Below are 22,536 nucleotides of genomic sequence, written 5' to 3' on the forward strand. Positions count from 1 at the left end.
CTCAGGCATTCCTGCACCATGACTGAGTACTGCTCCTGAGTGTCATTGGCAATTGCTGCACGACTGGGGGCTTGCTTCCGCTGAAAAAAAGCCTGCATAGTTTGGCTTAGACGACGTGGATCCAGTAATGTAGCAATCCAATAGTCGTCAGTCTTTGTTTTTATGTGTTGTATGCGTGGATCTTTGGCTATGCACACCTGCATGAAGGCTGTCATGTGGCTCAAACTACCCACAGCTGAGGTAATTCTGGACTCACACTCCTGTGGGTCGAACAGCAGCACAGGGTTGTCCTCCTCCTCCTCCACCTGGTCTTGCCATCAACGGAACATGCCCTCTTGTGTTTGAGTGGATGGATGCCATGTACCCTCAATATCCTCTTCTGCCCCTTCCTCCCCTTCTCCCATGCCTGCAATGTCCTCCTGATCCTCTTCCACCTCCTCCTTCCTTGGATTTGTGGTGCACTTTGCCTAGTAGACACCCATGTCCGAGATGATGTTTGAAACATCATCTTTTGATGCAGCGTCCGCTCTGTGTCGTGTCTGAGATCCACTATCATCTGTTCCAGCAGGCGTATGATGGGGATGGTGTCACTGGCACAGGCCTGATCTCTGCTGATCATCCTGGTGGCCTCTTCAAAAGCTGACAATACAGTTCACAAGTCCTCAATTTACAGCCACTCCGCAGGGCTGAAGAAAGGTAGTGTAGGTAAACACCTGAGATGAACAGACTCTGCCACGTAATCCACCACCGCTTTCTGTTGTTCAGCCAGCTGCTGCAGCATGTAAAAGGTGGAATTCCAACGTGTGGCACATCACAAATTAACCGGTGCACTGGCAGGTTGAGATTTTGCTGTAAATCCACCAATCTGGCACTGGCTGTGTACGACCGGCGGAAATGCGATGACAACATTCTGGCCTTCAGCAACAGCGGCTGGAGGCCTGGGTAATTCCGAAGGAAGCGCTGTACTATCAGGTTCATGACCTGAGCCAGGCAAGGTACGTGTGAGTTTCCCACAACGCAGGGCTGCCAGCAGATTGGCCCCGTTGTCACACATGACCTTGCCTGGCTGAAGTCTGTTGGGAGTTAGCCATATGTCCTCCTGCTCCCGCAAGGCACTTAAAATGGCTGCGCCCATGTGGCTGAGGGAACCCAGGCTTCGCAACCTCAAGACTGGGTGGCAACGACTGTGCACCAAAATAGCAAACTGCAAGTTTTTGCTGGCGGGGAACAGATGCTGCCCAATGGGAGGTGCTTGGTCTCCATGGCAAAGTGTCCCTGGAGGAAGAGGTTGAGACACAAGAGTCAAAGGAGGAGGTGGAAGTGGAGGTTGATGAGGAAATAGCATGTGCTCTGGGCGGAGGTAGGTATGCAGGCCTTGCTGCAGCTGCATCTTCCCCTGCTGCCACCAAAGTTACCCAGTGACCTGTATAGGAAATATATCTTCCCACTCCATGCTTGCTCGACCAACTGTCGGTTGTCAGGTGCACCTTGCCAGAGTGCTGCAGAGCCGTGGACACATTGCTTTGCACGTGTTCATGCAAATCAGGAATACGTTTTTCTGCAAAATACTGTTGCTTAGGCATAACGTACTGTGGGTTCGCGCAGAGGAATGTGTAACGGAACGCATTGGAGTCCACCAGCCGGTAAGGGAGGAGCTCTAACGCAATCAGCTGTGCAATTGCCGCATTGATTAGCTTTGTTTTGGGGTCAGTTGGGCCATATTTCCTCTTGCGCTTCAGCATCTGGGGGATGGAAGGTTGGATGCTGCTAGTGCTAACCACAGAAAGATTGGATGATGGGGTAGAAGTTGTGGGGGATGGAAATGATGCCTGTTCTTGACTGCTAGCAATGCGACAAACAGCAGCTGATCTGCATTGGAGCACCTGCTCACCGCTGGTGGAGCCTGAAAAAGGTAATGCTCGGCTACATGCCCCACTCAAATTGCTAACAGCAGCATGAGTAACTTTGGTGGCAAAAGGAGGAAAGGCAGCAGAGGAAGATCAAGCAGTTGGAGCTTGCTTTTTGGGCAGAGGTGGTTGCACAGAGCTCTGTGCTTTGACCAGGTGTTCCCGCCAGGTTACTGGGTGGTGGCTTTTTAAATGAGTGCTCATGCAACTTGTTCTAAGTTTGTTTGGGTTTTTGCCTCATTTCAAGTGTTGAGCACACAGTTTACAGATGACCATAGTGTTGTCATCACTTTGGACATTAAAAAATGCCCACACTGGCGAACATCTAACTGGGCCGAAAGGTGCTCTGGAGCTGGTGGTCGTGGTGGCAGTCCGCAGTTGTTGAGGCATAGCTGTGGTGACAGCTTCCGACGACTTACGTCTATGACTTGCCTCACTGGTACTTGAAGAATGCAGAGTGTGGGCAGCTTTTACCCTCTTCCTCCCTCTCCACCTTTGAGGGCACTCTGCAACCTCCTCCTCCTCTTCTTCCTGCCTATGATGATCTCCTTGTTGGCCCCATGTCGGATCAAGGACATCATCATCATCATCAGAAGAGACAGTTTCCCTATATGTGCCGAAAGGAAGCAGCGGCCTTATGGAGCCAGTATGAATTGGCTCGTCTGGCTCAGAGTGTTCTGGTGAAAAGTAAGTGGGGGGAAAGCCTGTGAACTGACTCTCTTCGTCAGATGACTGAAACAATTGAGCATCTTGAAAGAAGGCTTGTAGCTCCGCCTCTCCAACCCCCAGTGAGACTCCTGTACATACTGCTGTACACAAGACTTTCCAGCCGCTGATAAACTAGGAGGAACAGGTGTATCATGGACTGTTTGGGAAACCTGTAAGGCCTGTGTCTGGGACTGGGATGAAGAGGGGGTACAATCACTTGACCCAGGCTTGGTCATGTACTCCACTACGTCTTGTTCATGATGTGGTAATAATGGACGCCCACCACCAACAGCAGCGCTTCTTGTTCTTGGGTCTGCAGCTAAAAACAAACTCATACTGCTTTGCTGGCCACCCCTGCCAAAGCTGCCCTTTCCTCTTTGGCCAGACATTGTAGAACTTTTTTTTTGTGGCTTGACACCCTGCAAAATACTTTGTAGCTAATATGCTATATGTATCTGTAAATTTGTAGAGTAAGTGGATTTTTTTGTTGGGGGGAGGGTTGACACAAAAAATGCAAGTGCGCTGTGTGTGTTGTATGCAGCACTTTCCTTCAGTGGTGACGCTTGTAATATGCAGCACAGTATACAAACCATATACTGCAGTATACACTGTGTCTGTGTGTCTGTCTTTCAGTACAAGTGTGATACTGTGCACGCGGTTAGGGAGGGGACCCTGTCTCTGGCTGCGTGTATGTAACACACTATCTATCTATCTATCTATCTATCTATCTATCTATCTATCTATCTATCTATCTATCTATCAAGCTAACAGTGAAACACTCTACCTATCTGAGTACAGTCGATTTCAGGACTGTACAAATACAGTACAATCCAACGATCTATCTGACTAATAATGTGAGTGTGACACAGTCTAACAAAGTAAAGCACTTTTTTTCACTTTGACAAAGCAAGCCAAGCAGCACAGAAAGGTTGTGATGCTAGCAAATCTGTCAGGAGTCGTAAATGCAGACACGGCCTGGTCTTATGTAGGTCAATGGCTGCCTGTGTGGCATGCAGTGACAGACATCCAATCGGCTGCCTGCCACAACAAACATTGAGGGGAGCATCCCTGCTGTTATTGGAGGGCCCTAGGCACTATGGGGGAGGTCCCTAGGCATTGTGGGAGGGTCAAATTCGGGGCTTCGAATCCAGCAAAATTCCGGTCGGGTCCACCCGAATTGGAACGGTCATATTTGGGTCGAACATTAGGACGACCCGAATTCGAACAACAACACTAGTCAACAACCAGTGACATTCCCAGAGATCCCATCAGGTCTCTTCCTAACAGGTTAACTGGACAACTAGGTAATACCTTGAATGACTGATGTGTAATGTATCCTCCATGTACTGTACATATGGGAATATGAGGTGTGTGCCCTATAGGGGGGATGACTCCTTTTATTTCCACAGAGGGCCCACCAGGTGTAGAAGGACCTGACCAGGATCGGAAGACAGAACAAGTCGCTCCTGTGTCTACTAAGAAGTCTGTCAGGAACTGTCCTACTTTTAATGTGATTATTGAGTTTTCATCAGCCTGGTCAGAGATTTGTAACATAGTGGTGGTGCAGTCTTCTTGTGGGCATCCCTATGCTTGATGTGGTTTGCCTCCCCATTGTATGGGGTACTTTGGGGCAGGGTGGTTGTAATTGTTAGCTGAATGTGGGTGCATTGGCGTGGTATGTGGTTGCTGTTGTACTGACTGCTGTTGGTGTGTAGGGCAGTTCCTGGCCCAATGACCTTCCTGTCCACAGGCAAAACATGCTTGATTCCTAACATTAACATTAACATTTAACATTTCCATATCCTTTATTGTCATTCCTGTCCTGTCTATCTCCTTTGCCTCTATTTTTTCCTCTGTACCCTCCAGGTTTCCCTGAATAATGGAATCTCGGAGCACATGGGGCTTTGACGGTTTAGGTAGCTCAAAGCAGCCTGCCGTGTCTTTAGTTAACAATTGTCCCATTATATCCTGCGGGGGTAATTTGCTCCAATTATCAATATTCATTTTGGCAGTTTTAGCATGTTCAGGGGTTAATCCATTAATCAGTGACTGTGTAAACACATTCAAATCTCCTCCTAATCCTAGAGCTGCCTCTTCCTTCCACACTTTCCTAAACCTTCGAGCATAATCACCTACTGTTTCTCCTGCTTTCTGTTTGCACATTATTGCTGTGGCCACTGATTTTCTTTCCTAATGTATCCTAACAATCTCTTTATGCACTTGATCCCACATAAGTTTTTGGGCTTAAGTACAAAACAGCGGATGATGTGTAGCTGCTGCTGCTGGGTGAAAAATGGGGGGGGGGAGAGAGAATTAAAAAGACGAGGGAATGGAGAAGGTTCATTAGGGGGTGCGGGTTAAGGGAAGGGAAATTGAGCAGATCAACCCATATCATGAAAACTCTATGCCTGGTAGCCTATAAATTACATAATCAGTATAACTTCCTTAAAGCATTAGGGATGTATGATCCCAGCCCACTGGCAAATAATATTCTATCCAAGATGACCATACTCTCTGAAAACGTGGCACAGTGTCAGTGAGAGTAGCCCTCAATTTTTCATTCACCAAAAACCATGACATCCTATGTTTGACTTGCGCTATATTAGGGGTGGCGGACCATCAGTTTCTCGCTATTACCAGTTTAGCCGCAGTGAATAAGTGTGTCAGCAAATGAAACTGTGTTGTGGTGCTCATTGCAGGTTGTAAGTTAAGCAGGGCTTCCACAGGGCATTTGGGGAAGGCCCTCCCAGTGACAGTATAGGCTATTTGGTATACCCTCGTTCAGAATGTTCGTATCTTGGGACACTCCCACCAAATGTGGTACAGGGTACACCGCCACAGGAGCACTTATGACTCTGGTCAGGTTTTATTTTTGCCAGTCTCATCGGGACCATGTACCATCTCATCAATAGCTTTTAATTCACTTCTACATTGATGCTGCAGTGTGCTGTGGTATCCCATATTTGTTCCCAATTCTCTTGTCCCAGGGACACCGAGGTCCCCCTCCCAATGTGGCACATAGGACGGTGACGCTGAGGTTTAAGCCGTCACTAATAACTAATAATAATAAAACCACTCCTTTGACTAAGGGGTTTTGAGTACAAATAGTGTCGTAGGGCGATAGGGAGCACCCCGGGGTTGAATGTCTTAGTTTAGTGCTTTTAAAGTGGATGATTTGCATCAGGTGGAAGGACTCTGAGTCTTGGACCTGGTGTTTTTCTAAGGTCTCTTTAGCCTTAAAATTACCTCTTGGGCTGAGAAATAGAAATGTTTGATATAGATTATGTTCTTTCCACCACTGGAAGTTCTGCGGCTGTTCAAATCCCAGCAGAACAATGGATTGCCAACAATAGTGGACATTGGGGTGTAACCAGTTTCCAGTTTACCCAATCGTCCCATATTTGATTAGATTTGATTAGATTTGGCAGGAAGATCCGGGGGGGTGGATAGACACAAAAGAACGTCATCAGCAAACAGGCTAAGTTTATGTACTTTATCACCTATTTGAATGCTTGATATGTCCGGGTGTCCTTTTATAATCTGGGCCAATGGCTTCATTGCTAGCGCAAAAAGTAAAAGTGATAGCTGGCACCCTTGCCTTGTCCCCCTGCCAATAGGGAAATATGAGGACCTGTGACTCATGTATTGAATAAATGCTCTAGGGGACTGGTACAGGACCGTGACCCAACTGCGAAAATGCAGGCCAAATCCCCACTTCTCTAGTAGGTTCATGAAGTATGGCCATAGGACTGAATCAAACGCCTTTTTTTTGACAAGGCTAAGGAGGAATGCTGGTACCCCCTTGGTGCACACATAATGTATAATGTGAAGAAAACGGCGGATATTTTCTCCGGCTTTGCCGTTTAGGGATATATCCCTTTTGATCATATTTTGATTTGAACAATTAAATGGTCATCACAAGGGTAGTCAATTGAGAGCCCATTCACTGCTAAGCTTTTCAATAATGCACATCAGCACATCATACAGTTGCAAGGTGTATGTGACTGTATCTGAAATCAACCAAATGGGTGAGTGGGCTTAAGATTCATTTGCTAAAGTTTTGGTAATTCCTCTTTAAAGTTTGAGGTGAACCTATTCTGTAAAATTTTGAATGTGTTCAGCAAAGGTAAATACCAGGGAGTGTCCAAATAAGTTGGTGGTTGTTAGAAGTAAAAACAACCAACAACAAATGGGAATTCTGTCCATTTTTTATGTGAGCAACCTGCTTCCAGCCAGTGGCTAACTTACACGGTGGGCAGCATTGCCATTGACTTGTAGTTTTATCCCCTTTACCCATTTATGAAAATCAGGAAGTATATCTGAATCCTCCCCTATCCCCAGTTTTTGGTTCATTTTTTGGGTTGCAAGAAATTACTCAACCAACTTCCTGTGAGCCCTGGCTTTCATGGACACTACATGGGCATGGACACCACAGGGGTGGATCACCATTATTCTAGGCTGGGCTGCCAGTACAGGTTATTGTATTTCCATTCAATGAGGAATTAACAACTGCCCACCACCAAAGTAAAAATGCTCCTTGTGACCTGACTTAGCACCCCTTTTTGTAAATGTAAAACTAGAAAAAATATTTTTGAATTTGCTATTACGTAAAAGTAACTTGTTTCCTAAACCAGCACAAATGGACTAAATAATTTCATATATTTCTTTTAACAGGAATTTATTGCCCATGGGGTCAGCAATATGTTTGGTGGCATCTTCTCCTGCTTTTGTGCCAGTACCGCTCTGTCACGGACTGCCATTCAGGAGGGCACTGGTGGAAAAACCCAGGTAAATATTTTTGAAATTCAGAACATCAGAAAATGTGTAAATATTGACCTCTGATTGATATCTAGAAAACAGTTTTCCTGTTGCCTAAAACTTGGGAATGTAGGGAACACATCTCAAATCTTTTTAAATGAATGACAGCTTGTATAGATCAGTCATGCGTTTTCTTCAACTGCCTGGCCACAGCCACAATAGACAAGGCTGGATGCTAACTTAAGGCATCCAGATGAATACCAAAAAGAGCTGTCTGTGCAATGAATGTACCATGACTGTTGAAATAAAGGACAACCCCAAAAACAAAGAAAGTAACCTATAACTTTCAATTTCTATTTACTGGTTCAATTAACCCCATTGTCAAAACTCAATTAGGTAGATCTCATCATTGCAATCTTAAACCAAAGGCCATGACTACTCCAGTCTTCTCCCATAACTAAAGAATTTACAGTTACTCATTTAACAGGTTCAATAACCTTAAAGACTACCTAATATCAATGGTTGCAATTCAGCTTTCTTCTTTGTTTTTTCTATCAGTTGGCCAGCTTGATTTCAGCTGGAGTCGTGCTAATTGCAATAGTGGCACTCGGCCGGCTACTTGAACCTCTACAAAAGGTAAGGCTATTTGTGCATGGGCAAAAATTGAAAAAAAAAGACTCTAAAAATGCATTGATCAACCTGGACCATATAAAGTGTAATTTCCAAGAAAATATAAGAAACCACTGTTTTACTACCTTTATGATTGGTAGGGCAAAAATAACCCCCAGCTCCCAGTAAGAAAACATTGATACTAAGAGCTTCATGCATTGTGGAATCTTGTTGGTATAATGGAACTAGATGGAACTTTGAGCCAATTAGACCCCTTTGTTCTGGCACTGGGAGTTGAATGGCGTGGAGTTAAGGCAATTTACAGTATAAGAAAAGTGAAAGGGAGGAGCTCACCTTCTTTCCTTCTTTCCTTTTAGTCTGTCTTGGCTGCCATTTGCATAGCCAACCTAAAAGGGATGTTCTGGCAAGTCAAAGATGTACCGAAGCTGTGGAGAGAAAATAAATGGGACTCTGTAAGTATCACAAATCGATTCAATTGTCATGATTGCTTTCCCGCCGCACTTTGTCAACTGACCTGTGCAGTTTACCCAAATAGATGAGAAGTGCAGAGCAAAGCTGAGCACAGCGCACAGTACCATGGCTGCATAGAGCACCAGCATGGGGGCATAGATGTGACCTGGCCTTAATTTTGAAAATAAATGTAAAGATTTAGAACATTTAAGCCCAACTGAAATATCAGTTTAGATGGAATAGTTACATGCTAGTTGATTAAAACAAAATGATGGAATATTTGGTGAACTGTAAAGTGTCAAAAAGACATCACTTTATAGGAATGTGAAAAATGAATGTGGTGTTAAAAATGTTGATCTATTTACTTACCATATCCCCTTGTAGGGATATGGTAAGTAAATAGGTTCAGGCTTAAAGTAGTCTATTCCTGGCGCCTTTCCCATACTATGTAGAAGATAGTACTAGCTTTTGAATTCACTCACACATATGTTCTGGTAGGATTAAAACTTACATCTCAAAGTATTGGAAGTGTTCTATTGTCATCAGTCACAGCAGAAAAGGTATCTCAGACAGGATGAAAATTCAAGGTCAAGTTCAATCAAGATATAAAGTTAGGATTTTAGGTTGTGGGGTTCAGAATCCCATCTGATTTGTGTAGTCTCAAATAAATAACCAGATAGGAAAAGTTGCTCCAGGACACAGGTGTGTACAGCTCCTTTCATTCAGTTGGGGAGAGATAGTGTTCAGCAGTTGTGAGAAGAGATATGTGTACGTAGAGCATTAAAAAATATTGTAACACCAGACTTGGTGACTTGGTAATGCCAGAAACATAAAGTGTTAACACTATAGTATATTGAGATGTATAAAAGATATTCCCAGCTTCCCCATTTACAATTCTTTTTTTTATAATAAACCCTATTTTTCCTTTTTTAATAGATTTGAATGTTAAATCTATGTCATCATAAGCAGTAATCAATGTAATCCCTGCACATACAGTATATCTAATGTTTCTGTTTCATTTTAGCTGATCTGGGTGTTCACTTGTATTGCGGCCATCATCCTGGGTTTGGATTTGGGCTTATTGGCCGGGTTGGTGTTTGGGTTGCTCACCGTCGTGCTGAGAGTCCAGTTGTGAGTACGCTCTAGCATATGTCCTAATAAATATTATGCTCACTTGAACTTTAATAATTAACATATTTCTTATAATTTTTAGTTTTGACAACAACAAAGTGATCTGGCTAAATGTATTTCATAGTTAAATTACTAAATCAAAAATTCTCAACTAACCTTTGCTTGGATTTTTTGGTTTTTCTTATTTATTTATTTGGCACACATGTTTAGGTTACGGTACTTTGTTGAAAATAGTGTTCTTATTTGTATTGTATTTATTTTTTGTTTTTGCTTTTGATTGAAACTTGTGTACAGTTTCAAGTTTTTTTCTTTTTTTTTTTTTTCTTTAGCCCTTCTTGCAGTTCTCTAGGAAATGTGCCCAACACTGATCTCTACAAAAATATAAAACTGTACAAAAGTGTACGTACATTCCACACATATTTTATTAACTCAAACTAATAAAAGATTCAAAATTCAAAGTTTTAAATCAACAATTTGGTTCTTTTCCAGCTTATAGAGCCAGATGGAGTAAAAATTATTCGGTTTTCCAGCGGTATCTTCTATGGGAACATTGAAGGGTTGAAAAATGGCATTAAACGAATTGTGAGTAAAATATTCACACATTCTTCTCATGGTCATATGAATTTAAAACAACAATTGAAGTTAAGTAAATTTAACACTAAATCATTCCCTCCACTAAAAAATATGAAAAAAATTGTAGTAATAATAATATATATTTATTTTTAAGATATATATTTATTTATTTATTTTTTTATTTTAACAAACTTTTTTAATATATTGAGTAATTTTTCTTCTTCCCAAAGGTTGTGTGTGGGAGCCACCCTCTTTAGAGCTACAAATAGTAAAACGAATCGTGGAGAAGGAAAAAAAAAAGGTTTGAGGCTCGAGGTAGTCAAAGGTTAATTATGTATTGGTATACTTCAGATTCATAGATAAAACTGGGGAATAATTTTAAACAAATCTTTTCTTGGCTGATTATGCTGATTCTGAAAGTGCAGTTCTCTACCGCCTATGTAAACCTTCCCAGCAGTAACCCCGAGTGTTACTCGAGCTAGAAAAAAGATGGTGGAAGCGGTAACCCCTGGCCGCACTCAGGATAAGTAAACCTATGGAAAACAATAGTAAATAAAGCGCTTACCTGATCCGCCAGCATCCCCTATCGTCCTTCGATTCTTATTCCTTCCTCCGGTAGGCATTCCTTGTGACGACGGTACGTGCGGATGTTCCGTTCAGGACGGGGCAGGAAATTCAAATCTATTGGTATTGCATTCAATAGAAAATAACTGTATTGAATGCAAAACAGTGGATTTACAAGTATAAAAGCAGTACATTGTTTTTCATGAACATTTTTTTTTACAGTATAATATAATAGTATGAGTATAAAATTTATTTTTTAAAACATTTTTTTAAAAATTATTTTTTTTTTTAAATTTATTTAATTTATTATTTTGACATGATTTTTTGACGTTTCAAACTTTATTATACTCAAACTATTATATATACTGCACTCTATTATACTGTAAAATAAATTTTAATGAAAAACAATGTACCACTTTTAGACATATAAAACCTGACAGAAATTAACCGCTCTGGAGGGTAATGCAATTACTGTAGTGTGGATTTGTATAGGCTATTCATTTACACGCAAGACAGTGTGGTCAGAGGTTGTGCGCTGCTCTGTGTAGTGAATAAGCAAAATTTATTTTTCTACTTACACACCTATTTCCTTTCTTTCAGATCTTGGTCTGGCTTGTCTGTATCTCGTCGTAAGTGCCTAAACAACCCTGATTCATCTGTGGCAGTTTCACTATTCCCATTCAAAGGGCGAACATCAGCACATTTGTAGAGCAAGCCCGTTTAGCATATTTTCCAAAGTAAACTTGGTGATCAAGATAAGTCTTGGGCCCCTCACACATAAGGTGTGTAAACAGTGTGTCGAGTGTTTACGGATGTAGACAAAGGGAATGGTTTGGCGAGAGTCAGTAAATCATTTCAGTGACTGTTACTTTTGTATAGTGAAAACTTCAGGATATAACAAGAAAAATAAATGTAACAGAGTATCCTAGTTTACCATCAGCTATTCGCCCAGTGGTTCATTCACATGAAATCCCAGTGCTGGTTTTCCTTACACTACCCTCTCTTGAAGAATTCGATTATAGTGATGAACTAGGTGACAACAATGATGAAGAGTTTGAAATTGAAGAGGACTCTGTTCATAAGGTTTTGGTCAGCATGAGTTGAGTGATTTGGCATATGTTTTGGGTCTATCGAAGAAGGCTTCAGAACACATCAGAACATCAAGTCTTGCTGGGAAAATCTTACTTGAAAAAGGAACAAAGGTATTGTACTTTCGAACCAGAGAAATTGCATTTCTGCAGTACTTTAGAACTGACAGTGGCTTTGTGTATTGCCATAACATACCTGGTTTAATGGAGGAATTGGGAATTCCAATCTATAACTCAACTAAATGGCGACTATTCATCGATAGCTCAAAGCGGAGCTTAAAGTGTGTCCTCCTTCACAATGGCAATATATTTGGGTCCGTCCCAATTGGCTATTCAGTTCCTCTTTGTGAAGAATATGTAGACATAAAAAGAGTCATTGAGTTATTGCAATATCACCAACACAGTTGGGTTATCTAATTTGACCTTAAAATGGTATGCTTCCTTCTTGGTCAGCAACGTGGATACACCAAGTATCCCTGTTATTTGTGTATGTCGGACAGCAGAGCTCATGAGTGGTATTGGGTGGAAAGTTATTGGCCTCCAATATCTGCCCAAAAACCAGGTGATCCAAACATTCTACATGAGCCACTTGTTGATAGAAAGAATATTATATTCCCGCCTCTGTACATGAAACTGGGTCTGATGAAGCAGTTTGGTAAAGCTTTGCCAACTGAAGGAGACTGTTTCAAGTACCTCATTTTGGCATTTCCTTTCCTTTGGCATTTCCTGTCATTTGAAAAAATAAAGGCCGCTGTGTTTAATGATCCACAGATTTGGCAGCTCATCAAAGATAAACATTTCATCAGGACAATGTCAAAAGTCGGAAAGAATGCTTGGTTATCATTCAAAGCCATTGTCAAGGACTTTCTTGGAAACACACGATTAATTACATAGAAATTGTCCAGAAACTCGTGGAGAGCTACAAACTGTAGCTTGGTTGCAATATGAGCATCTTTCTAACATTCTGGAAAACCTTGGTGCAGTCAGTGATGAGCAAGGTGAACAATTCCACCAAGATTTGAACTCAATTACTTTTGAATTAATACAAATGTTTTACTGTAAAAAAAATGTCAGAGTGACAATAAATCCTTTGTAGGAACAAAAGAAATTTAAATAAACAGTATATTCAAGTAAAATTTGTATGTTTTTTGACAAACATGGAGGGTACAATGTATCTTAAAAACTGGATGTGATAGCAAAAAACTGGGGTCATTTCTGGATTCACCACCCAAAAACTATTAAAAAACAAGTGTAAGATCTAAATCAACAAAAAATGCGTTCCCCAGTGTAATTTTTTAACACATCAAATTGGTTGTTTCCCCAGTTCTGTTAATCTTCACAGAACTGGGATATTACATGGTATACAGATATGCACTAGCAGCGGTAATTTGTAAACAACTGTAATTTTCGTATACGTCCCAATGTGTTTCGCCACAGTTAGGCTTCCTCAGGGGTACAATACTGTATACAAAATGTGTGGTATATCTACTGACCGATGGTGGTATCTATAGATTTTTAGTGAAGTTACAGCTGAAAATGCTCTAGGTTAAAAAAGGAACAGTAGAAAGATTGATTCTAATGTTGCATATTCAATTGTGGGGTTTCAAAAATGTATTCGGTCAAGTCATCTAGCATATTAGTTCTAAACATGTCCAGCTAATGAGCCAGAATATTAAAATTCAAATCAATTGGATATGAATCAGGAACTCTGCAACTGCACTTCAGATAATTATACCACTAGACTATTCATCCTCCTGATTCACATCCTATTGATTTGAATCTTCATGTGTTATTGATTTGACTTCATTAAAAACCAATAGATACCACCACCGGTCAGTTGATATACCACAAATCTTGTATACAGTATTGTACCCCTAAAGAAGCCTAACCGTGGTGAAATGTTGCGGGACGTATTCGAAAATTACAGTTATTTACAACGTACCATTGGTAGTGCATATCTGTATAGAATGCAATATCCCAGTTCTGTGAAGATTAACAGAACTGGGGATACAACCATTTGGAGGTGCTAAATAATTATGTATGAATCTGCAGTATATTAATACATAATAACCTTTGACTACCTAGAGCCTCAAACCTCTTTCTTTTTCCTTTCCCATGGTTCCTTTTTTCTATTTGTAGCTCTTATTATTACAATTGTTATTTTTGTTATTATATTTTAATAAATAATATTATAATTCAAAAATGTATTTCATTGTTTATTCTATTACATATTATGTATCTTTTTATGTATTTAATTTTTAAGCTAGTGTCCTGTATTAGAGATAAATGGAATGATTTTATTTTTATTTTTTTAAATACATTGTTGAAAGCTTTATAATACTTGTAGCAGACCATCAACACTGTAAAAGCACCATTAATCAAATCACATTTCATATTTTCTAAATAGCATTTGCTGATTTTTTTTTAAGGGGGAATACATTCCTCATGATACATAAACTAATGTATTGTGGTTTTGTAAATAATTTCTGCACTCAATTTGGTCAGGAATTAAAGGACATCCACTAACCACCATTTATACACCTTACCTAGTCTGCCTCACAGCATCTTGCTTTTTTGCAAACAACAAGAATATCCAACACTTTTACAACATGTGACCTGCATGTTTCCAGGTCTAGCAGCCAATAGTTAGGCCAATGCAGTGTCAGATACCCAGATGAATGATGTCATTGTGTACTCATTTCGCCAGCAAATCCAAAATTACCACCAGTGAAAGATATTACCAGTCTCACCAGTATTCATCAAAGTTGTATTTGTTTGTTTAAATTTGGCAGGTTGGCTTTGATTGTGTCCGAGTTTACACAAAAAGGACCAAAGCCCTTAGGAAAATTCAGAAACTTATCAAGAAAGGAGAGCTTAAAGCCACAAAGGTGAGTTTACATTCTGGAGTCTGATTACCTGAGCCTATAATGAATTTTGTGGTTAGACCAGTTGAAGTTCAATCCAATAACCTGTCTTAAACTGGAGCTAACAACATTGGTATTGGCAGGACTGGATTTCCAATTATTGAAGCCTGTATAGGCACACAAGTGTTGGCAACCTTACTTGCCAAACCTTAGATGTGGTAAATGCATTTGTTTTCATTTTGGGTTCTTGAGTGGATATTATTCTTTTATCTATGCAGGAAGCCATGATTGACACATATCTTGGACTTCAAACATGTCTGCCTCTGTTCATCTCCTTCAGACATGAGGTTCATAGAAATAGCATCCTGAAAAAGATAATCTAATTTAGTTATCACATCTAGGAACCAGTAAGCTGCATTATTTTACATTTCTGTTCTTTGGTTTGTGCATTCGGTAGACAACTTTCTCCAAATATACTGTTATTCTGTTGGCTTATCATTATTATCAGGCGGCTCATAGATCAAGGACAAAAAAAAGCTGGGTGTGTTAACCAAAATGATATATTGCATTTTTCATTATAATAATAAAAATCATCTCACATATATCTTCAGAATGGAGTCATTAGTCCAGTTGGCTTTGACAACCTGGGTTATGAGTCAGGTGATGATCCAGAGGACCCTTATGAACCTGAGAATGATGATGGAATTGAAACAAATGAAGTAGAGATCCAAGTAGATTGGAATGCTGACCTGCCTGTCAAAGTCTCTGTGCCCAAGGTGTCCATTCACAGCATTATATTCGACTTCAGCCAGATAACATTCTTGGATGTGGTTGCCGTAAAAGTTTTAAAGCTGGTAAATATCCATCTATTTTGAAAAAAGTAATGCAGCTAGTAATTGCTCAAAATTTCCTCTTCAAAAATCAATGGATCTGGCAAAGTATTGATAATATCACTATCATCCACAGGCCATTAGGCCAGAATTTCAAAGAGCTAGAAAAGGGAGAACAACTTTTGTTAAAACGAACAATATAGAAAAGCCTGTACCCGGAGGAAATAAAATGAGTTTAGGGAAAGATGGCCATGATTGGGTGTACTGTAGAGGCAGATAGGAGATGGGAATAGGATAGGAAAATAAATGGATAGGAATCAGGGCCAATAGGCTGAGTAGGCCAAAAGAGGTTGGAAAGGGGTGGAACAGAAGTTATCTTAGATCAGAGTCAATTAGGAAGAGGGAACATTCCAGAATAAGTAAAGAGCCTCACTTCCTTGTAATAGCAGGGGCAGGTGTTAAGCGAGTGACTATAGTGGTGGTGGTGGTGGGAGGACCTACCTTAGATGTAGGGCCTCAGAGGTTCAGGAGGTGGAGGGTTAGACACAGTGGTTTAGTTCCCAAGACAGGCCAGTTCGCCTCCCTGAGAACAGGAGGATCATTCCAGGGGAAGACCCAAGAGGTGTTTGTTCAAGTCACTGCTCTCAAAAACCTGGAACTAGTAGGGGGGTGCCACTAGTTTAAAGATGGGGAATGTTATTTGTAAAATTATGCTGTGGTTATGGAAGTTATTGAAGTTATTGAAGGCTATGCATATAATAATGTTGTTTTTTTTAAAAAAAGCCCAGCAAGGCCAATTTGTTCCATAATGCAGACTGAGAGTTTTATTGGGGTAAAAGGGGAAGGAAGAAAAAAAAGGGGGAGTGTGGAAAGATGACATCAGTTCGGCCAGGTCATGTAATAGACAGTGATTTAGGAGCCTCCTTGTGAGAATGTAGTGGGGAGGCCAGCACTCCAGGATGCAGGAGTGTTAAGCTGCGTACACACTGCCAATTTTTGTCGTTGGAAAGGATCTTTCACGATCCTTTCCAACGACAAGGGAGTGCACGATGAATGACCGACTGTACACACGGCAGATTTTCGCCCGATAATTGGCCGATGCCGATTATCGGGCGATAAAAATCTGACGTGTGTACGTAGCTTTAGAGGTAGAGGTGCTGACCCCACTGACAGGAGTGGTCCTTTTAAATGTATTGGTGCTGGCCACTTTAATTGCTTTACCCAGAATTCTCAGGGATAATGGACAAGCCCAGAGGTGATAAATGCTAAGGAGTACAGGGGGGAGGAGGCAAGTGTGACCCGATCTGATGAGGCAGCAATAGCTGAGCATGTGAGCTGCAGCCAGATTGTGTTGTCGCCCTCAGTCAATATGGCGTTTGGGCAGCAGTGGGCCAGAAAAGCATGAGTGGTTCCTGAAACACTCAGCTACTGTGATCAGGTGTATTCTGTCGGCTGTCACTGCCCTAGAGTTCCAGTAGGGTGGCCGATTCCCTACTGTGTGGGTGTTTATGCAACCCACCGTGTGCATCCAATTGTGGGAGACACATCATGAGGAGCTTGCAGACTTCTTAAGCTATATACAGAGAAGTGACATTTGATATTTGAACATTTTGCCAAGGGTTTCAGGCAAACCTTAGACGCCACCTTGTGTCCATTGTTGGAAATTGTTATCCCCTTTGTATTTTACATTTCCCTATTGCATTTACCATGTTTTAACATCCAATACCTCAGAACCTGTAACCATAAGTTTGTTTATATTGCAAAATATTCAGTAAAGTGCATTTTATAATTCTTCTGTCTGTTTGTTTGGCCGACCTTACTTACCTTGCCTCTAGAAGAGCATCAGCCATTGGAGCAACCAGCATGGTGTGTTGACTGGTTTCTATGTAGTTGATGGGCTCTTCTATTCTTCTCCTGAAGATTAGGTGTTCATCACTTCACAGTAGGGAAGTGGGTATGTAAGCTGTCATCTTAGTAAAGGATTAGGGATTAGCTTCTTCATGTTAGAGCTTCCCCTTTATAAATGGTGATCTGATGTCTGCTGGAGAAATAATCAAAAAACAGCAGAAGAGGTGGATAAGGCATAGATCAGAAAATGAAGTAGAGGCAGGGAGAACCTTGCACCGCAGGTCTTTATGTGCAGCCTTCTCTGCAGCACGGAGAACAGTGAACAGCACATTGAAGGTATCAAAAAATAGTAATAAAAAGTACTTCTTGGGCATAATTAACTTTCAAATAATGTCCAATTTCTTTTCTAGATATATAAAGAATTCAAGAGAATTGATGTAGATGTTTACATTGCAGCCTGTGAAGGTACGTACAACACCAGTCAAATTAGCTGTCCAAAGAGGGATGTTGAAGTGCATTCACACACAGCATCCAAATAAAAATCTATATTCTACTTGCTAAACTAATGAAAGCTAAAATACGATTGGTTGTTATGGATTATTATGAGCTAATCGCGTCTTGTTACAGATGCTGTACTCAGGAAACTGGAAATCTGTTCCTTCTTTGATGATACAATTAAGCATGACATCTTCTTCCTTACGGTACATGATGCTGTCCTTTATATAGAACAGGAGAAGAAGTATAAACCTGGGCATGATCCCTTATTAGAAAAGGTATGTAGATCCTCAAATATTTTTCATTTAAAATTGAACTTTAGGCAAAAACATTTTTTCTTCTTTTCCTCTTCTTCGAAGCACTATCCATCTATTCATAAAACAGTAAATCTGATGTTCATTGAACATTCTGTGGGTGAGAATTATTCAGTGCCATTGAATACAAATGGACTTGGAAGATTCCACCAAAGAATGTGTTGTAAGTGTCAGATTCACAGTCTTATAAAAAGACTTCTCTTCTAATATTCACCAAAAAGGTTTGCATACTAAGCATACTCTCTTATGGAGGTTTAAAAAAAATTCACTAATCATTTATAATGGCTCACGGAAAACAAAAGGATTTCTCTTTCTATATTTTTGAAGGATATCTTAGATGAAGAATAGAAGGAAGACAGAAAGCTTTTCCAGTGGCACTTACAAAGGATTAAAAATATATATAGTTGCACAGATAACAAAATACACCTTTGATTTTCATAAGTCTAAATAGTACTTGAATACTATATTCATGTGTCCACCTTCCTGACGCGTTTCGCCCTTTTATTGGGCTTCCTCAGGGGATATGGAGGATATTACAACATCTTTGTTTTTTGGTTTTGAAGGGACATAGTAAAAAAACAAAAACATCTTCTAATGCAAAGGTAAGTACTGTCACATCTAATCATAAATACCATCATATGCCACACAAAGTGTATCAGTATATTACGTGCAGTCAAAGTTAAAAATATTAAATCACAAGTCATGGTGGAGGGATAAGTTGTATCACATGCCAAATAAATAAGAATCTGGTTTCCAAAAAAGGAAGTTAACCCCCCTAGAATTCTAATTCTGTCAGTTTTCGGATGCAAAAAAATGATACAATTTCTTTTGCATAGAAATGTGTTGTTTATATTGTGGTATGATAATTATATTTATTTATTTTATTATATATTTATAATAAATATTAATTATAACATATGTACTTTTATTTTTAATATGTGTTTTATCTTCCTGGTAAACGCTCACAAATAATATATATAATAAATGTTTTGCAAACCATAGGTGTGGAGCACCTTGTTCTTGTCCAGCGTACCTGCATAAAACAAAATAAAAAAGGTATTTTAGGAAATGTTCTTTTATACTGTGACAGTTCCAAGTAATATGTTAGCAAACACAGAGCAGCATATATGTTTGCATGAAAATAAAAATTAGCAAAAGATTTTAAAAAGTTAGCACAGAGCAGCACACATGTTGGCATAAAAAAAAATTAAACAGTTAGCAAACACAGAGCAGCACACGTTTGCACAAAAAAAAATTAGCAAGAAATTTCAAAAAGTTACCAAACACAAGACCTGTTTGTCTCCGCAACAATTTTGTTGATAACTTCATTGGTCAAAAACAACTTCAGGTATGCCAGGGGGTCATTGTATTCAGCCTCAATTTTCATCCCAGGTGCGTCGGTGAATGGAAGTCAGGCAGTGCTGCCTGGTCCGCATCAAGGTCAATAGAGCACCATGTGCGCACAGCACTGACCTAAGGTTCAGAATCGTCCTCACTTTCACTGTCTGATGACAAATTTCCTGGTGAATCACTATCGCTCGATTCCACAAGGGACTCCAAATCACTATCGCTGCTTTCAAATCAACAACAATTGTCGTTGGAAACAATCAAGGTCAAAGACAAAGTGATGAAATGATACATTCAGGAAATGATTTTTAAGCCATCAAAAGGTCAGATCAAGGTCAGGGCTAATAGTGGGCAAAATGTAAATCAGGGCACTGGGCAATGATGCTTGGTGCACTAAAATGTGTTTTTATACTTTTATTTTTTGTTTTTATGTGTAATTTACTGTAAAAAAATAAAATAAAAGCAGATTACCCGGTAATCTGCTTTTAAATTTCCCACCCTGCCATGCCCCCAAAGGACCAGTGCCCCGGCATCACAGTGGGATCGTCCAATCGCCGTTGGAGCGTAGGGCACAGGTAAGAGGGGCTTCCAAAGTTACCCCGAGTGTGAGGGTTACCACTTTCTGCAAGTTTTTTCCACCCCGAGTCATACTTGGGATTACCGCTAGGGGGGTTATTGTAAAATAGATGAGGAAACCACATTCTTTTACAAATTAGATACAAATATCATCTAACAAATTCATGTCTAGGACACATCAAAATGTAAGAGTATAGTAGCGTATTTCATTTTGTTAACCAATGTTAGCATTGGCCAACACAATAGGTATAACCATCCAATCTTGATATTAACCAATAAAATAATTATGGCTATCCAATTTAGTGCCAAGGAAAAAGACAAACAAAGATAGATAAGTTGGAGAAAATACTTTTTTGGGTATACTAGCGAAAACATAATCGCTAAAAGTCAGTATGATGTTCAAGTGTACATATGATAAGAAACAATTCCTTCTTCCGTATAAAGTGATTCCAATGTTCAGGTAAATATAGAAATATTGAATTCATTGGAGTAACAATGGTTATTTGACAATACATCATTAAGGCCAGGAGGGACAGTGGCATTTATAGTCTGAATTCATCTAGTTTCTGCTCTTTAAAGGGCTACAATCAATGTTTCCTCCCCTAGGGTTGTGGTGGACTTTCTCCAATACAGAAAAGGAAAGCATGTTGGTATTGAACTTGTGTACCATGCCAACATGGTGGCTAAATGGGGTAGTCATTTTTCCTATGTTGATGAGTTACAGATGTTCGTATATACCTTTTTTAAGTTCTCTTTTAGTTTTTCCTATATATAACTGGCATTGGCATGTAACGAGATAAATAAACCCTTGAGGTGGTGCAATTTATATGATGCTTAATCTTGTGCCATTTATTGTTTGGTAATAAGAGGCCCTTCTGTTCGTTGAGCCAAGGGCCCTGTGAGCATTTTCCACATCTCACAGTGCCCGGCCCCAACGTCCGAGGAAGGTCACCTAAGGATTCAGAGAAATGGCTACATACTAGAATGTCTGTTAATGAGGCAGAATTTCTATAGGTTATATGTTAGGATACAGATTTAAATATTTTGATTTCTTTGGATCGCTAAGAAGAATCACCCAGTGCGTTTTTAATATTTCTTGCACTTTTAAATGTTGGTTGTTAAATGTCATGATAATTCTTACATTGGATTCTGATGAAGAGGATGTATGGAAGATAAGCCAGAGTCTTTTGAGATTGCTTGTTGGTAGGCTCTCTTAAGATTTTTTTTGCTGTAGCTTCTAGCAAGCAGCCATTGTCGTAGGGCTATAGATTCTTTCGTAAAGTCCAGCCAGTTTGTACAATTTCTCCTTAGTCTAAGATATTGGCTCATTGGAATACTTTTAATAGAAAATGGCACTACGCAGCACTATGCATGTGTAGTATTGTATTGCCCACGGTGTTTTAATATAGATATCAAATAATGGTATTCGTTCCTTGTCAAAAGATATAGTAAATTTAGGAATATATTCATTAAATTGTAAAACCTGAAAGAATTCTTGTAGTAGAATTTCTGACCCACTAAGACTAAAAGATGTCATCAATATATCTTTTAAAGGTCAATATGAAGGATTGATAGCTGTTCATTTTAGGATTGGAGAACAGTTTGTTTTCCCAAACCTTAAGGTACATGTTGGCCACACCTTGTGTCTGCAGATAATATTTGTTGTTAAATATAAATATGTTCCTTGTTAGCATATATATAAGAATGGAACAAACACATTCATTGAAAGTTGAGTTTATATGGTAAGCTGAGTCCAAAGCTGTTTTATTAATTTCCAATCCTTTGTGGTGGGGGATTCTACTGTACAACGCCTCAACATCAATGGTAACTAATGTAGCATTTAGAGACAATTGTAGTTGAGATAGAAACCTTAATAGGTCTGGAGTATCCCACAGAAAGGAAGGAAGGTTCATAACCAGAGGTCGTGAATAAATATCCACTACCTCGCTTGCATTTGATGTAAAAGAGCCTACACCAGAAATGATTTGTCTTCCTGGAGGGGTTTCTAAATTCTTGTATACCTTGGGTAATGAGTATAAGGTAGGTATAACTGGGTGTTCAGTAGATAGATACTTGCGCATATTGTTATCAATACCTCCACATGAAAAAGCCTGATTCACACAGTCATAGTTTTCACTATAGAATTGGTCAACTAAGTTCCCTGCAATCGGTTTTTACCATTCAGGATTATCCAGATGGCGAGACACATTTGTTCATATTTACTTCTATCCATGATGATTACATTTCCCCCTTTGTCTGATGGTTTGATGACGATATTAGAAATAATATATAATAATAATAATGCCTTAAGCAAGTTAGGGGAAAGATTGTTGCCTGTATCTCCAGTGGAAATTTGTAATTCTTTTATATCTTGAGAGACTACATTGATGAAAGTCTGTATGTGTGGAAAAGGCGTAAAGGTAGGAAAGAAAGTTGATCGTGGACGTCTAGTA

General features: G+C 39.8%; 1 protein-coding gene across 1 annotated transcript in view; it reads left to right on the forward strand.

Annotated features, from left to right (window-relative positions):
- LOC140339416 (pendrin-like) overlaps positions 1-22,536 on the forward strand; it is a 68,224-nt gene that overhangs the window by 39,236 nt on the left and 6,452 nt on the right. The window contains exons 10-19 of the mRNA XM_072424118.1: positions 7,290-7,403; positions 7,932-8,009; positions 8,360-8,455; positions 9,478-9,584; positions 9,914-9,983; positions 10,074-10,166; positions 14,602-14,697; positions 15,285-15,527; positions 17,762-17,816; positions 17,979-18,124. Coding sequence (XP_072280219.1) covers positions 7,290-7,403; positions 7,932-8,009; positions 8,360-8,455; positions 9,478-9,584; positions 9,914-9,983; positions 10,074-10,166; positions 14,602-14,697; positions 15,285-15,527; positions 17,762-17,816; positions 17,979-18,124 — 1,098 coding nt within the window. The remainder of the gene's footprint in view (positions 1-7,289; positions 7,404-7,931; positions 8,010-8,359; positions 8,456-9,477; positions 9,585-9,913; positions 9,984-10,073; positions 10,167-14,601; positions 14,698-15,284; positions 15,528-17,761; positions 17,817-17,978; positions 18,125-22,536) is intronic.

Source organism: Pyxicephalus adspersus, chromosome 10, assembly GCF_032062135.1.
Source record: "Pyxicephalus adspersus chromosome 10, UCB_Pads_2.0, whole genome shotgun sequence".
Lineage (NCBI taxonomy): Eukaryota > Metazoa > Chordata > Amphibia > Anura > Pyxicephalidae > Pyxicephalus > Pyxicephalus adspersus.